Source organism: Metarhizium brunneum, chromosome 2, assembly GCF_013426205.1.
Source record: "Metarhizium brunneum chromosome 2, complete sequence".
Classification (NCBI taxonomy): domain Eukaryota; kingdom Fungi; phylum Ascomycota; class Sordariomycetes; order Hypocreales; family Clavicipitaceae; genus Metarhizium; species Metarhizium brunneum.
Window position 1 is genome coordinate 5,404,162 of NC_089423.1, and position 16,323 is coordinate 5,420,484.

Consider the following 16,323-nt stretch of genomic DNA (forward strand, 5'->3'; position numbering starts at 1 on the left):
GTTGAGGGAGTGGCGGGTGTTGAGGGGGAGTTTGCTTTGGTTTTGCGTGGTGGAGGGGAAGGAGCTGGAGATGTTCAGGTGTATAGTAGCGAGAGTTTGTTGGCTATGTGTTCGAGAATGTTGAGTCCCTCTGTTGCGAAGGACGTGGTTGATGTGGTTGAGGGGACAGCAAGTATGTTTTCACCATCACTCATCGTCCTTGGTTGTTGAGTTACTTTACTAATTCTCTTCTAGGCATCACTATAACGAACAACAGCATAACCATTAGCGTGCTTGCTCAGACCTTCCGTCTTAACGTATCAGACGTCATCGTCGCCTTTAAAGAGCTAGTCCCAGACTCGAAACCTAACGACAGGGAACAAAAGATTGCAACACGTCGAAAACAAGGCATGGTCTGGATGGTCCCAGAGTTAAAACGTCGAGCAACGGATACTCTCGTCACCGACTCACTCGCCACTCGTTTCCCCGACGCCCCTTCTCAACTCGTTCAGCAGCTCCTAGCCGCCAAGGATCCCACGCCCCTACCTGGCGTCCCAGATCCGACAAATGCAACATACCTCCAGTCTCTCAAAGGCTTCTATACTTCTCTCAAGGACTACTGGTCCGGCGCAACTAGTACTTCTTCTCTCCTGTGACGGCGGAGTATTTTTTCATCACCAACTCGGATAAGGGGAAAGTTGCCATCCGCGGTCAGGATTGTCCTTTTACGTCTATCCCTGGACCTGATGTGAAGCGTTTTACTACGCCTCAGCACTTGCAACAGGGTAATGTGGCCCTAGTGGAATGGATGGATGGGTTGCAGTTGGAGTATCTGTCATATTCTACATCAGGAGGGGAGGTGAGCTTGAAGGACAGCTTGGTTTGTCCTATCAAGCTTGCAAGTCTCGTTTGCCTGACTCTGGGCCACTTGGGACGATGTATGGACGTGGCCAAGATGTTGAGTCTTGAGCCGGAAGAGGTGGGCTTTCATCTTGGACAGGGGATTAACTTTTCCCGTGTAGATGTCGCTAAACTACTCCGACTACGCTCCTTTGCTAATATTCGAACACAATTTTCGACGTCTGGTGTGGCGACTTTGATAGCCTATGTCAAATACCTTGAACGACTCTCGAACGGGTTAAAGACGGATACGATCGATAAGCTGGTGGCCGAGAAGAAACAACTGACTTTAATCGATGCGAGTGACAATTCCGCTTTCTTCACCACATGCTGGCCAATGGCAATAGTCAAGGATCTGGCCAAAACCTTCTTCGACGGGGACTTATATTCTCTCCAGCAACTAACCGAAGCCTGCTCCCTATCCAAGGATCTCGGTGTGCCTATTACGACGCTGCGTACATGGGCGCAACTATCCTGGGATCCAAAGAAAGTAGAGGACTTTTAACTTGCAGAGGAATTGAAGACAGCACTATCATCCTCATCTGCATCTACAAGTGGTGGTGCACTCGCACGAGCGAAGGAAGTCGTCATCCCTAGACAACAACACGTATTGCAAGAATACATCATCCGTTTGCCAGTCTTTGTCAACCGTGGTATCATCACCACCGGCGATCTATCGGCGGATTTCCTCATGGACCTACAGATGGGTCCACCGATGGAGACATCACGAATCGGGCAGGCCATCGCCAGCGCACAATTCTTCATCCAATGATCGTTGCTAGGGCTGGAGAAGATATAGGGTGTATCGACAACCGGAGTCAATCAATCTCTCTGGGCCTGGATGTGTAAATTTACACTCTGGCAAGCTAACCGCGAAGTCTTCCTCTCCCGAGAATTGGGTCGACCCCTCCCTCCGAGACGACAAAACCCAGGCCTTTGAAGAGTTGGAGAGTAATATGCTCTAAGCAAGTCTTGACTGGGATACTATTAGTTAATTACTCCGCGAGTATGTCTACGCTATCCATGAAGTTGCTGACCTTGAAGTGTTGAGCCATGTCTGGGAATCGACCAAGGACTATCGCAGGAGATATCACTTCTTTGATCGGTCGCGTGCGGCGCCTTTTGTGTTTTATTATAGGCAACTTGTAGTAATAGGAACGAATACAATGTTGATTAGTTGGAATTGGCTTCCGTGGAGTAAGATGGAGGGTGATATCCAGACGCATGAAGTTGATGCTGATCAAAAACCTCTTGCTCATCCGGGGGGCTATCTTCTTCCTGCGTTGTTCAAGAAGAGGTTGTTCTTGTTCATCCCACAGATTGCGAGGCAAGAGAAGAAGGGAGAGGATCAAAAGCAGAGTTTGGCGGACCAAGCAAACGATGTTGATGGGCCGTCCAAGGCGGAGGAGTTTTAGGAGATTTAGATGGCTTGGGTTAAGATGAGGAATGGGAAGTGGTCTCCCAAGTATATCACTGCTACTGGGATTCATGTCGGTGTGGCTTCGGATGAGACTGCTTTACCTTCCATCTCTTCTTTTTGCAGAAGAAGAATCGAGGTTTGAGCCTTGCTACTCATGTGGACCGGTGGAAGACTTCTGGGAGCGGAGGTGAGTTTCAGATACTCGGACGTTTTGAGATGCAGGGTCTTCGACTGCGGTTGATCGACGGCACTGCTGGTTCAACGGTTGGGACGTATATCGATACTGAGATGGCTTTTGGCCGGATTACATACTCGAGTTCGACCGACAACATCTCGACATTGAAGAGCCAAGTTGAAGCCTGCAAACTCGGTATCGATGAGAACCAACACTCACTCCTGGCGGTTCCTAGTCCAAAGACTATGACGGAGACGTATGCACTCTCGTGGCTTCTGACCAACAATGTCTCTCAGTATCCGGGAGTCTTGGGACTGGTTGTTGAAAGAACTGCACTGACGCAGGCTTCGCTATTCTTTGGCTCTCCCAGAATGATACTTGAGGGCAAAATCGACACCAGAAATAAGACAACAGTCTCGACGTCGACTATGACACATGACTCGGCCTTGTATCTCGTCGAGGAGATTGCCGACACGGAGGGTTATCAGGCCATCTTTGACGCACTCGAGCGCCTCCCAAGGACATGGAGAACAGGTCCCTCGGATTGTAGAACAGAAAGTACAGGGAACTGGCCATGCCAGCCTCGATTTACAACTGGGAAATGGGCCTCCATGTCGTGTCTCTATTGATGGAACGACTTCTCGCCACACAGTAATTCGACTTCGCTATCGAAGTCTCTCGTCTCGTGTTTGACCCGTCACGAGACAACCTGGAAACCGACAATGCAGCAGCAATAGCAGCAGACACCCGCAAATCACTCTCCAACCTTGACCGAAGCTGGCGTTTTGTCCCTTTAAATCAGCTGATCTCCGTCTCGGCGGGTCTGTACGACAGATTATACGAAATCTCAAACCCTTACCGGCCGAGTCCCTCGAAGTACAAGACTGGAAAGCAAATTCCTTCTCCCCGCACGCAGTTGCTCGGCAACATCCAGCCGTTTATATGAAACGCTTCGTTATAAAGAGCATCGAGATCCTCATCGCAAGGGGTGACCAGTACTTCCGTCAACTATCCCCTGAGGCGATAACCATGGCTACGCAACGGTATACGGAGGCACTGACACTCTTTGGTCCGGCACCGGCTACGATTGTGTCACCTACGAGACCTATCACCAAGCGTTATGATGACATAAAGTCTCTTGTGACGGACTTTGCTACGGCTACCATGAACATGGAGCTCGAGCTTCCGCATTTTATCGATACGCTCGTGAAGGGGAATTCTCCGCCTGCTGGGACTCGTGATGGGACATTGGGTTTTGTCCGATCAACGTATTTTAGTATTCCAGCGAACCCGACCATGCAAGCGTTACGTGATGTCATCGGCGGAAGACTGTACAATATCCGTCACGAGTTGGATATTGATGGGAATCCACGTCGTTTGCCGCTGTTCGACCCGCCTCTGGATCCAGGACAGTTGATAGCTGCTAGAGCGGGTGGCGCGAGTCTTGCGAGTTTGGCTGGGGGTAGGACGGAAGGACCCATGCCGAATTGTAGGGCCAAGTTTCTTTTGCAAAAGGCGCAGGATTTGCGTGCCGAGTTGCGGTCACTTTCTGAGTCCTATCTTTCTATCAGGGAGTGGAGGGATGCTGAGGCTATGGCTAGACTTCGTGCGAGACAGGAGACTGGGGTGTTATCACTTCTGAATGATGTTAGACAGCATCAAGTCTTGGAAGCGACATCAGCGCTGGGGACGTTGGCTGAGACACGCAAGTCACACATGATGCGGCTAGAGTACTTCCTCGCTTTGATCGGGGAGTCAACTGATATGGTTCCATCTTCCGACGGGGACTGGGTTGATCTTGACATTGGCATTCGACAGCCAAATAAGGATGAGTTGCGGGTGAGTGCAGAGGAGTATCTCGAGTCTGCTGCGACGGAGTGGGCGGCGTATACGAATAAGATTGCTGCGGGAATTCAGCAGAATGCTGGATTGCTTATGACGTTGCCGAGTCTTGCTTTACAGGCACAGCTGATGGGTGTTGGTATCTCGATGCAGATGGATGCGTCTATTATCGCCAAGGCTCTTCTTGTGGGCGCAAGTGTTATCCAGGCTGCGACGCAGGCGAGTACGGATATGGCTAGTCGTGCTGCTCGAGAGGGGCAGCTTGTTCGACAACTGCAGGAACAGCGGATGTGTATTCTTCTTCCCCGTCTCCCCCGGCGTCCTGGAATAGCTTGCTGACAGTCTCGAAGAGCTGGTCCCTCTCACCTTTGCCTAACCTGTGAGGCCTTGCGGCGAAGTGGCTCTTGATGTGCTCCAGCCGGACACCTACAGCGCCTCTCTCATCTAACCCTGGGCCTCGTGTAAGATGATTGGTCCATTGGACGGCTCTATGGCTTAGGGTTGACCTCATGAGACGCGCCGGCCACGGCCTCATCGTCGCCGGGCCCATCGCCCAGAGCAGAACAGGACCGACTCGGCAGCGCCTGCTTGCGTTCTAGTGCACGAGCACGGCGCTCCTCGTGTATGAATGTCGATGACTCGATCGGGTTCTCATGGCAGTCCCGTCGCGCTTCAGCCAAGCCGATGATGCCAGATGCAGCAATTCTTAACAATTCAATCATCTCCAAGCTGCAGTAACTCACGCCTTGTATAGGTAATGCATAGCTTCAAAAATGAGAAAAGACCCAAGAGCGCTTTGCAGATACGTGCATCTTCTTCCATTCCGTGCATCTCCATTTTGCGCATGCTGCTCTAGCTTGACAAATTTGGTGCTGTTAGTATCCCGTCCTCGAATTTCACGAATTTCACCGTCCCCACCATGCTTGTTATTTTGTAGACATGGAGTCTTTGCTGAAAGAATGTTGAGAGTGGCTACCCCGCTATGCATCCACGTTAACGGGACAAGGCTAAAAGACGATAAGCATGTAGAGGCATATATAACCAGACGGAAAAGAAGGTTTATGGCTTATTAGACCGTAGTAATGTAGTATTATTAGGTTTAGGCTTGCATTGCCATCTCGCATCGAATCGCGCGAGGTTTAACTCGCGTTATAATACTGCATTCCTTTACTAGATATTCCTGCAACCAAGCCGTAAACCTTGTATAATATTTTAATTTGCGGCAACTAAAAGTAAATTTTATACGATAGTTACTGTACAGTATAGACTGTTATAGTTTGACACCTTAAATTAAATCAGTCCGTGGGGCTGCACGACCTGGTCGGTAGATATATGCAGACATCATCGCGGGGTATCCATCCGTCTCGGACTCCCCAAAAGAGACGAAGACGCAAACAACTTGTCCCCGGCGGGAAGCAGCACAGAGTGACAGGCAAGAGAAACACGTCTAGCCTACCTACCTTTTCTAATTACACTGGTCTCACACTCTCTCGCACTCTGACAGGCCATTGAGTACGAGGTCCGGAGCAGCCATGACCATGAGGGACACATGTCTCGACGCCTTGTAAGTTTTTTTTTGCTATATGCTAGCCATTCCCTCCGCATCCATGTCGTCAGGATCTAGAATGAACCACTCGCGTTCGGGGACAAGACTCTTTCGCCTTGTTTATGCTTTTGTTCCGCTACAGAGCGAGCATCCTCTCCGCTGTCTGTAAGAAAGCGCTGTTGACTTGGTGCCGACTCTGCTGAGGGTTGGTGATGCGCATTGCCATTCTGCAGCTCATCTGGGAGTCCTGACTTGGACTCAGGCCCCTTTCATGTCTTGACTGCCGAAATCCATCACTTGCTTCTGCTGCTCCGCGGCCGTCGCCCTCGGATGGGCTCACTGAAGGAGCAGGATTAGGCCCCATTTCCTCGGCCAACACGTCTTTAAGTGGTTGTTTGTGCCTCCACGACATCCCTGGCAATATTACCCATTTCCCGCGCCAGATTTCTCTTCTAATTCTTTTGCTACTTTATCTTTCTATAAGCCTGCGTGTTGATGCCGGCCGAGGCTTGCTTTGCCATGTATTCGGTCACGCTCTTTCGACACCTGGGAAATAAAGTGACGGAACCGGCGTGACGCTTCGTGTTCACGCTCATGTATTGCGCGTCGCTCAGCTTTCTGTTGCAGCTCCTCCTCACTCTTCGGCGGTCTTGGCTTCACCTTGTCTATTACGCCGGAGCATGAAGATTGAGATGCCTTGCCTTGAGATTCCGAGTTAGAATTAAACTCAAGTGGTTCTTCGTGCTTCCACATCCACCTGTTTTCTTTGTCTCACTTGAGTTCCAGATGCTCTGCTCGATCCAGCGCTTCATGACCGTCTCCCGCGCGAGCTTAGACATAGCGGCATCGAGCTCTATGGCCTGATCAGGCATTGAAGACATGATTGGAGTTTTTACGGAATATTGCAATAACGATTCGAAGCGCCTCTTAGTATATTTGATTGGAGAATTGGCTACACGGGACAGACTCGTAGTATGCATGTGTGAGCTACTCTTCTCGCTCCTCGCTCCTCGCTCCTCGCGCCGTCGCTGTTCTTCACTCCGCAGGTCAAGGCTCATAAATCGGACGGCACGGCGTCATTGCTAAAGCGTTTTCTAGCATGGTTGGCCTGCCCAGTTCTCCCTCAGAAATATATTTTAAAATGGGAAGGCAACAAGGATCAGCCAGCTTGGTTGCGGAGAATCGGACCGGGCCGCGCGGGAGGGGACGGGAGCGAAACCGTAATTGGCTTGTTGCTAGGATAGATGGGTCAGCTTTACCCCGCAATGTGACGTGCGCGTGTAACAAGCTCGTCAAGTGACGAAAACAAGCTTGCGACATTAAAACAACCACGGTCGGCCGCCGTGGAAAACGGATGCCGCCGACACCGGTGCGACACATGCGTTAGAGCCACTCCCGTCCACTACGTAACCCCTAATTACCTGCAGGGTTCAGAACTTGACTTTTCATTCAGGCCAATGGCTAACTGAACATAGGATGCCTGCGACCGCATGGCCAACTCTCCACAAGCTGAATTACCTTCGCTGCTGGGCTCTGTCAGGCTCCATCATTTTTTTTGATGACTTTTGCATTGCATTTCGTCTACATGACATCTCCGTGATAATGTCGCGCCCATCGCCAAGCTCAGGTACTGGCATGTTGGCTTTGGCCAGATCTCTCACCATGTAGTCCACAGTGATACTGGATTTTGGTTCCCGTGCTCGCACTTGCCAGGTGCAAGGATGGAAGCTTGCTCAACTAGCACTGCCTCACTACTGCCAGTGCATATTTCCATACGTGCAGCACTCCTAAACTACTAAACAAGTCGTCCCACTTCAGCCAAACGGACCACAGATGTGATTCATCGATAACTTCCAGGCAAGTTCTTGGCTTCCTTTAAACTCGTGCAGTGATGGTGCCATGTTGCTGCTTGTTCAGATCCGATCTAATGGACGCCTCACGGGAACAGGAGAGTCAGGTGAAACAGATCCCAGAAGCCTATCAGAGGGCTCCGATAGCAATAGAGCGGATGAGGCTGATGATATATTTATGATTAGAAAGTTCCAACTGCGCCGATGGCATTTAGTTTATGGGATTTCTTAGTCAAGTACTACTATATTTGAGACTCATCAACGATATATGAAACCGTATGAAACTAGACGCGTGGCTATACAGCACACTGGGGCAGACAGTCTATATAGAAAATTTGACATGGTCCTCAATCAGCCCTGTATTTGAAGTGCATCAGGCATTACTTGCCCGGCGTGCAGAATAGGGCCCTGCCAGCTTCGCCTCCCTGACACTTCGCGAAGAGGGCCTGGCAAGTGTCTGTCAAACGCAGTCTCTTGGCCACCTCTATAGACTGCACGTTGGCAGTATATATTCTCCCTCCCGCATCCTGGGGGTGCCCTTCAGGTTTCGTGCTTTGGCAGCCGCCAAATTCGCACTTGCCTCCCTTCTTGCCCTGATCACACTGGCATGGAGCAGGTGTTGGCAGCCGCTCAATTACCTCCCTAATAGCCGCCTTGACTTCCTTTTCATACAGTTGCAGGGGTGAATTTCTGGCTTTCTCAACCTGCTCGTGGATGAGTTTCGTATTGCTCTCAAAGTCTGGCAGTGTTATGCCGAATATCGGCTTCGGCGTGGTCGCCGCCTTTAGCCAGTCATCCAGGAACTGGTTTTTAAACTCGCGCTCCAGCTTTGCCGTGTGATTCAGAGCTATACCCTCAAGCTTCGCCTGTAGCTGCCGCTTGCTGTCTGATATAACTGAACAGATTTGCCGTTTGAGCTCTGGTTGGACATGGGCGTGGATATCAGCCTCGATGCCTTGCGGGTTCGTTTTCGCAGTAGCATGCAGGTCGCCAGTAAGCTGCGACGCTTGATACAGAGTAAGGATCTGGTATGTCGCAAACTGGCTTGTGGCATTGACAAAAAACTCATCTCCTTTAATATGATTGATCAGCCTCTTGACATTCTGAAGCCATCCCTCTGCACCCTTTTGTGCAAGGAGATCCCCGTCCCAGAACTTGCTCCGCTCGTTCTCTGCTTGTATCCAGTTGCTGATCTCTTCTCCTACCTGCATTACCAGGGCGATTTCCCAGAACCCAGAGACCAGCAGAGCATCTTCGGTAAAGCACAACGCAGTATGGGTGACGTCAACTTGCCCCTTTTGCTCATCATCTGCAAGCTGTACGGCGCAGCCAATGCCGGGCAAGATGGATGTCACCACCGCGGCCTTGTCCAAGACGCTGGCATCCTCGCTTGCGAACACATCCGCCACAGCCTTGCCGTAAAGGACAAGTCCGCCAATAGCCAGGGCGCCCTCGCCGAGTTTACTAGCAAAGCCGGCGATTCTCTCAACCCGCGGCGCGCTAAACTCAGGTAGCCGTGCATTCAGCTCGCCGTATAGCTTGTCCTGCTTTACCACACTGCCATAGTTGAACTCTTCCAAGAGGCCATCAAAATTTTCCTTGGACTTCTCCTTGGCCACGGCTATCAGCTCGGCATCTTCCGGCTTTTCGACTGCAGGCTCGGTTTCCTTTTCCTTGGGGTTAGGGTTGATACAGGGCTCGCCCGCCCGTTTGCAGGGGACAGACTCTTGCCTTATAATTTTTCCCTCCTTGGCATCGTAATTGCCAATGTCGAATTCGTCTGCCTCAAACTCGGGTTCGTCGTCATCAAGAGCCCTAGTCTGTTGTTCTCCATATTCCAGGACTTTATCGGCAAAACCCGCCGTGTCAAAGTTCTCAATTATACCGTTTTCTTGCAACTTTTTTATGCCGCAAACCGCCCATGTAACGCAGCTGTCGCCGGGGTTTTCGAGTTTACTTGGCGCCTGGACCTGGGAAAGCAGCTCGTCCACCTTGTCGACGGAGACGGTGGCAGGCAGCGTGCCGACCTTGACACGTGCAAATATGACACGCTGCCTAAACGGGTTAATTGTCCTCTTCTCGTACTGGAATAATTTGATATTCTCCTCCTGGTTGATTACGTGGAACAGGGATGTTGTCTTCTCCGACTTCAGAGCGCCCTCGGGAGTAATGTGAATACCCCAGTGAAAGGCTTCGATTCCTGCTGCTTTGCGGGCTTCGGCGTTAAGGCCCCGGGCGTAGAGGGCAATCAAGATATCGCTGCTTGATTGTCGCTTACGTAGGAGGCTAGGAGAATAATTTAGTTTAAATAGCATATTATTAAAAGGGATAAGACAACGCACAAGTCAGATTCGTGAGTACCAACAACACCTGGATAGGGTGATAAATCCAAAGTTGGATCATGGCTAGTCGGCACACTTAGGGCGCAGCTTTGCAGAGACCAGAGGAGGAAGTGAAGCAGTATAGAAAGAATGGTCATGTTGGCGACTGTTTACAAGACTCTGCGTGATGCCTGAGGTAGTAGGGCCATGTAGGCTTAGAGGAATATTGCTGATTTGGATGTAGCTCAAGCGCGGCTTTATATAGACTTCTTTCATATCACCTTGTCTGTGAAATTATAGAAACTGCAAGCAGCGTATTGTTGAAGCTCTCAGGGATAGGGATAGGGGTCTTGTATCCGGGCGAGGCGAAGTCATATTCTTTATGCCAACCCTTGCACGCTAGAACTATACGTTGTGGGGGAAAGAGTCATTTGGCTGGGATTCATCAAGACCAGCATATCACAACATTTAGGCAACGCGGGATAAAAACTGGAGGCCGAGTAGAGTGAAATGTGCTGCGGCCTAGTCGTAGGCTGCAGCGTAGGTCGCAGGTCAGGCCGGCTGCATGAGCTACTAGGCGGCACAGGCACGACGGCCAACGGGTTAATACTAATTTATGGTGTTGTAGTATATATAAGGGTTCGCAAGGAAGAATAAAAGCCTCGCGGCCCACTTTTTAAGAAGAAATGCATTAATATAATACCCGGCTAACTAGCAGCCGCAGCTAACCCAGGGCCAAAGCCGGCTCCCGGAGGACCCCCGGACGATGTATATAATTTAAGGGTCTAGTCACATGTGCATTCTCGCCCGCTTTGCCTATGCCTAGGACAACTCGTTTATTGGCATCAGGGTCTTGTATATTAATTCTGTTACGTAAAGCAACTTATTGCTTCTTTTTTTTTTTTGCAGAATATATTAGTTACCAATCCCGCATCTTTATCTTGACAACTATACGGGCCAGACTCACAAAACAGGTAGCTGGCTACGATTATCTAACATCAACGCTCGCATCTCTGCTATTTCCATGTGCGGTTGACAAGTATAGTAGTATTTTATGTGAGCAACTATGCATTATAGACCAGACCGGGTCTAGGTGTCGAGATAGCAGAGCCTCTCGGGAATACCGACATTTATTAGTAATAGTGCGGGTGTAACTCCGGTCGTGGACGGGATGTCTTCCGAATAGGAACAAGTTTTGTTAGCGCAAGCCGAGGAATATGTATTAAAAGTGGTTTTTTTTTCTCGAACAGGCATCATATACGAGAGCACAGGCCACGGCGAGGAGGGATCGGTTTTTATCCACGAAATTATTACCGTCATCAGACGTCCGGACGGGTTCGGGATGGGCCTGCAGCGACTGCAAAAGTGGGCACACCCGTCAGGGGCATCAAAGTTAGAATCAATTAAGCGACATGGACGTTTAAGAGTCTGGACGTACGAAGTATACGCCAGGATGTTACAGACGCAGCTGTACTTGGTCATGCGCATGGGACCTGGGACCCGTATATAAATAGAGCCACGGGTACCCGTGCGCTTATTGAACTCCAACATATCGCTGCCTGATTCGCGCATGTTTTTTTAAGGGTCCTAGATGACACCTCTTGGCTCGAAATGACGCCACTGGCTAGGGAGAGATCATGCAACCAAGTCCTGATTTCCCCGGCGTATGTCCTGCATATTGCTAGAGATAGTCCAAGGCTCTCCAATATGTACATAGAGTCAGTCGGTTTATGCATGAGCGCTGTACCCCACATCGCTCCACAAGATAATACACCCACATCCAGTCTGCCACACGTTTACGCGCTTTAATATATTCCTTTAATTTCCGTTAATTGTGGCCGATTAACGGACATTATCAGATTTATTATTAATTATTTAAGCTTTTTGAAACAACTATAAATATAGTTTTTCCGTAAATACTTTGCTACCAAGGAATGAAAATGCCCTTTCTATCTAATATAAAATGTGAGTCCAAGAACGTAGCTCGCGTAAGTTTAAATCAACGCAAAGTCTCTGCTAGTAATAGACTGTACAGGGCCTAGTAGTGACACAACTCGTGAATTGCCACATATGTCGGGGTATACACTGGAACATGGTTGATATTATGACAGGGACTTGTAGGGACACAATACAAGGGCTTGAAAAACACAGCTTCGAATTCAGCGAATAATTTTATTGAGTGTCAAAGGTCCTTGGTTTCACCCAAGGCCATTGAGCCAGAATTCATGCAAAGCGGCGGTGAGCCCCTGAGGTCTTAGGTCGCAGACGCTGAGGCTTTCAACTAGGTCTTGGAGCCCTTGTGTAGCTATCGTCATGGAATAGTCTCACCAAACCCCCCAAACTCCAATTTTATAGGCTCAGAAAGTACTCGAGCAGCTGGGTGTACTTGGGCGTACCTAGACCCGTAACAGGGTCCCAGCCCGATGCTGCCGAGAATCCAGTAGTGCCACAACCACCACCGCCGGGCTGATCTCCCTTTGTAATGTCGTTGAATGCCTTTTTGCTATACGCCTTGTACAGAGCCGGATTGATGAATCCGACAGGGCTCTTGCCGATATTCAGACGCTCCTCGTTAATGCGGTTGAAGATGGCAGCGACCAGAGGGGCGGACATGGATGTTCCGCCGATGGTGCCTTGGCTGCCGCCGACTACAACAACACCATTGTCTCCAATGGCCGAAATGTCGGGGTAGCCACGGCCGCCGCGGTTGTAAATTCCGCCCGAGCTGGGGAGTTTGCCGTCTGTTGTGTTGTAGGATTTATAGCTGGGCTTGTGCTTGGTCAGATAGCTAGATGGGCACCATGAGAGCTTAGCGTACATTGACTTGGCAGTTTCTGTTTTGACAATTCATAGGCGAGATACTCACTCAGAAACAGCACTGTGCTGCCACTCTGGAGTGGCAAAAATGTTGCTGAAGCCGCCACCAGAAGAGAATCTCTCGGTTGCAACCTCGGGGTCCCCGACTTTGGCGCCCTTGGGGAGGTAGGTTGAGCCAACGGCGGTGATGTACGGGCAGCCGCATAGACCGTCTGGGACAAAGATGTTTTGTTTGGGACCGAGGCAAGTGTTTTCGGCGACGCCGTAGTCACCGCTGGCGACAAAGACGGACGTGCCCTGCAAGCCGTACTTCATCCACTCTGTGCATTGACGCTGCGCGAAGTCATGGTTAGGTTGTATTCTTGCCTCTGGTGTGATGCAGGCGCGGCGACGAACCTTGTGAAAGCTGACCAACGACGGGTCTTCCGAGTCACCCCAGGAGACGGAGAGGACGTTGGGAGGAGTCAGATCGTTGCACTCTTTTCCAGATCCCTCGTCACCGTTGTCGTGGCAATAGGGGCCGGAAAACGCATCGAGAAAATCATTAAAGATGTAATTAAAGTTTTTGTAGCCTGCATTCCCAGGATACTGGATTTGATATAGGCTGGTTTTCTGCGGGTATATGATGGGAATCGCAATTTCGAAATCGAGGTCGGACTCGGCGCCGGCGGACGACGGCGGGTTGGGCGCAGTAGCACCGTTTATCAAGTGTATGATTGGGCCGGTACCCTTGGGGATTCCTGGCGCAGCTGCAGCGTAGAACTGGTTCAGATCTTCTTGAGAATAGACGTCGCCCTCCGTCTCGAATATGCCCAGGGTGTTGTTTGGGTTGGCCAGCTTGGCAGGTGGGATTTGATACAAGGCGCTGATGCAGCGCGGAGTAACATATGTGTCGCAATGATCCGTGCCATCTATATTTGCTGGCGGGTTAGTATTGGATAAGGGGGGAACGAGTGACGAGTCTTGTCGCGGAGTATCACTACTAACTCGGGTCAATGGATGCGCCTTGAAGCTTGCCGCTGCTGGGGTGGGCAATTCTCGCAGTCTTTTTCTGCATCTGCGTGAATGAGATGCCCGGCATGACAAAGTCCACAAGAGAGGATACGTCGTGAGGGAGACTGTATGCTTCGGTTCCAAAGTACACGCCATCCGTTGCGTTGTTGGTGTACAGGTAGAACTTGGTCTTGAGAAGGGACTCCAACTCGCTGGCCGTGGTGTTGAAATTGATCCAGCCCTTGCTGTTAGAGAGCGCGATTGAGCCAGCAGGGATGCCCGACGAAACCAGCCAGGTTTTGACTTGATTGATTGCTTGCTCGCTTGGTGCAAACAGATCCACGATCTGCTGCGTTGTGAAATGCTGGCCATACTTTGGAGATGCTGGGTCAGACCTAGAGAAGGTTAGATGAAGTCTTCCGACAGAGCCGTGTTTTATGACTTACACTTGAAGAAGGTAGTCTTCAGCCTTTTCCAAGTTACTCTGTTTTAGAGCAATGCGTACGGGCACAACGGTAGAGCCAGAGGCTTGTTGTCCCTTTATCCATTGTTGATGTAAAGGTCCTCGCTGTTCGTGAACTTTGTACTGGTCAAACGGTACAGCTACAGCTGCAGGTATGAACCCGCCGAGGAGAATGAGGCCAAACTTCATTTCGGAAGCGGAGGATTGTATCCCTTGGCAAATGGAAACTTTTTGATGGTGTAATCATCCTTAAGTGGCGGGAACTATCTGCGTATTTATATGTCAATCGTTTCAAAGTCGGTATATATCGCAAGCACGGGTCCTTTCAGAACGCATAGCATACTGGCGGTTCATGACTCTGGATTATCGATCCTATCCAGATGGTATACCTGACGTTGCATCGTCCATTACCTCATTCCTATCTGAGATTCCGAACCGGCGGCCTGCCTAAAACACCACGACCACTCAGCGTGCGGCGCCAGATACGAAGTCGCAAAGGTAATACAGCTGCCATTCTAGGCTAAGCCGTTGGCCCCGTAGGTCCGGGCACTGCAGCTCATGTGCTCACGGCTCTCGGAACCCGGCACATTGTGAGGCTGAGTCGCGTACGGAGTATATGATGTAAAATCGCGTCGCTGATGTAGATGGTCACTGGCTGGTTGTACAACGGAAAACAATGACTAAACAATGACTCGAGTCGTCTAATAATCCGGGTACAGAGTCAATTATTCGCGCGTGTTCTGACTCGAGACTACCAGCCGAGCAACTTTGACCACGCTAACGAGGTGTGTCTCTGACACCATAACTGTAGCTTATAGGATACTATTGTCGGGGTTGTGAGACTAGCCCGAGATATAATCTGTCGAATGCTATGCAGCGCACGAAACGCTGGCAAGACACCTTGAGATGGGCTGACCGAAATACAGTTGCATCTCTCAAATAGTATCCGAGATTTCGTTAAGCCGAGTATATCCCATTCGTCAACAGAATGTGTGATCCGTCCATCTGTATTGTACGTCGTATGTACATCCGAACCTGATTGTTTTCTGCATGGCGGACAGGTCTATAGGTATTGAACTTGTAGAAGCTTATCAGGAATTGGACTTTCCCCATTAGGAAGGTGATGCACTTCAATGTTCCGCTGATGGAGAATGACTGGCGCTGAAACCATTTAGCTCCCAGTCGGTCTAGTCGTATCACGGATGCATCTGGGCATTTGACGAGGTTCCAATTTAAATAGCATAGCTGAGTGGAAGCAAGGTTAGCGAGAATCTGGTTATATTCAGTTATTGCTTTGAAAGAGATTGATTGCCCAGGGCATGTTTGATACCAGAACTGAGAAGTTCCGGTGGATGAATGGTGACGACTTTTTCACTGGCGGTGTAGTGGAAGGGAATTACGCCGTTTCAAGCTCTTCTCCAGCTCAACAAAACATATATCCTCAGGAAGACGCAGTTCAGGGAACCTCTCGGCCGGAAAGCGGCTCGTTTCTCCTGTCTTCTCGTATCCTCGGCGCATATACCACTCAATGAGCGCCCTGCGCGTAGAAAGAGCATTCAACGAAAACTTGTCGACGCCCCAAGCCCGGCGGCAGTAGTCTTCGGCATGCTCAAGGACCCGTCTCCCCACGCCGCCCTGCTGGTGGGACGTATCGACGGCAATCATGGACAGGCGGCCCGCGCCGTCGCGCTTGGATACCTCGATGGATGCGACAAGGGCCGCCGGGTCGCTTGTGTCGTGGGCCACGAGGGTGACGACGTCGGGATTAATGAGCTTCGATTGTACCTCGTCCATGGCGAGGCAGAAGTGGGACGCGAGCTCGGTGTTGCCAGTCCAATCTTGACGAGGGTCGCTTGCTCGAAAGGCGGATTCTACAAGGTGCTGGATCTGCGGGGCATCAGCGGCATCTGCGACGCGGAATTGGAGGGCGAGAGAGGCCATGGGAAGTGTCGAGTCCGTGGGCGAGGATATACGGTCGAGCGGTGTTTGGCTTCATGTTTTGGCGGGGGGATATTTT

General features: G+C 50.4%; 8 protein-coding genes across 8 annotated transcripts; 4 read left to right on the forward strand and 4 right to left on the reverse strand.

The window, feature by feature from the left end:
• Window positions 1-117: 117 nt before the first annotated feature.
• Window positions 118-1,651, forward strand: G6M90_00g045790 (uncharacterized protein; the record flags this gene model as incomplete). Its single annotated transcript, XM_014689220.2, has 4 exons — window positions 118-172; window positions 235-615; window positions 678-1,334; window positions 1,392-1,651. The coding sequence occupies 4 exons, from the start codon at window positions 118-120 to the stop codon at window positions 1,649-1,651; spliced, it is 1,353 nt and encodes a 450-aa protein (XP_014544706.2).
• Window positions 1,652-2,081: 430 nt separating this feature from the next.
• Window positions 2,082-2,294, forward strand: G6M90_00g045800 (uncharacterized protein; the record flags this gene model as incomplete). The annotated part of the gene is made up of 1 exon (XM_014689222.1): window positions 2,082-2,294. One exon carries the CDS (start codon window positions 2,082-2,084, stop codon window positions 2,292-2,294), a length of 213 nt encoding a protein of 70 aa, XP_014544708.1.
• A 221-nt stretch (window positions 2,295-2,515) lies between these two features.
• Window positions 2,516-3,103, forward strand: G6M90_00g045810 (uncharacterized protein; the record flags this gene model as incomplete). The annotated part of the gene is made up of 1 exon (XM_014689223.1): window positions 2,516-3,103. The coding sequence occupies one exon, from the start codon at window positions 2,516-2,518 to the stop codon at window positions 3,101-3,103; it is 588 nt and encodes a 195-aa protein (XP_014544709.1).
• A 400-nt stretch (window positions 3,104-3,503) lies between these two features.
• On the forward strand, window positions 3,504-4,655 carry G6M90_00g045820 (uncharacterized protein; the record flags this gene model as incomplete). Its single annotated transcript, XM_014689224.1, has 1 exon — window positions 3,504-4,655. The coding sequence occupies one exon, from the start codon at window positions 3,504-3,506 to the stop codon at window positions 4,653-4,655; it is 1,152 nt and encodes a 383-aa protein (XP_014544710.1).
• Window positions 4,656-6,339: 1,684 nt separating this feature from the next.
• On the reverse strand, window positions 6,340-6,743 carry G6M90_00g045830 (uncharacterized protein; the record flags this gene model as incomplete). The annotated part of the gene is made up of 2 exons (XM_066130401.1): window positions 6,340-6,563; window positions 6,638-6,743. 2 exons carry the CDS (start codon window positions 6,741-6,743, stop codon window positions 6,340-6,342), a joined length of 330 nt encoding a protein of 109 aa, XP_065986447.1.
• Window positions 6,744-8,092: 1,349 nt separating this feature from the next.
• G6M90_00g045840 (uncharacterized protein) lies at window positions 8,093-10,191 on the reverse strand (the record flags this gene model as incomplete). Its single annotated transcript, XM_014689225.1, has 2 exons — window positions 8,093-9,998; window positions 10,055-10,191. 2 exons carry the CDS (start codon window positions 10,189-10,191, stop codon window positions 8,093-8,095), a joined length of 2,043 nt encoding a protein of 680 aa, XP_014544711.1.
• Window positions 10,192-12,382: 2,191 nt separating this feature from the next.
• Window positions 12,383-14,495, reverse strand: sed1_0 (Tripeptidyl-peptidase sed1; the record flags this gene model as incomplete). Its single annotated transcript, XM_066130402.1, has 5 exons — window positions 12,383-12,821; window positions 12,900-13,183; window positions 13,247-13,761; window positions 13,838-14,238; window positions 14,290-14,495. 5 exons carry the CDS (start codon window positions 14,493-14,495, stop codon window positions 12,383-12,385), a joined length of 1,845 nt encoding a protein of 614 aa, XP_065986499.1.
• Window positions 14,496-15,677: 1,182 nt separating this feature from the next.
• On the reverse strand, window positions 15,678-16,247 carry G6M90_00g045860 (uncharacterized protein; the record flags this gene model as incomplete). Its single annotated transcript, XM_014689227.1, has 1 exon — window positions 15,678-16,247. The coding sequence occupies one exon, from the start codon at window positions 16,245-16,247 to the stop codon at window positions 15,678-15,680; it is 570 nt and encodes a 189-aa protein (XP_014544713.1).
• Between the last annotated feature and the right edge of the window lie 76 nt (window positions 16,248-16,323).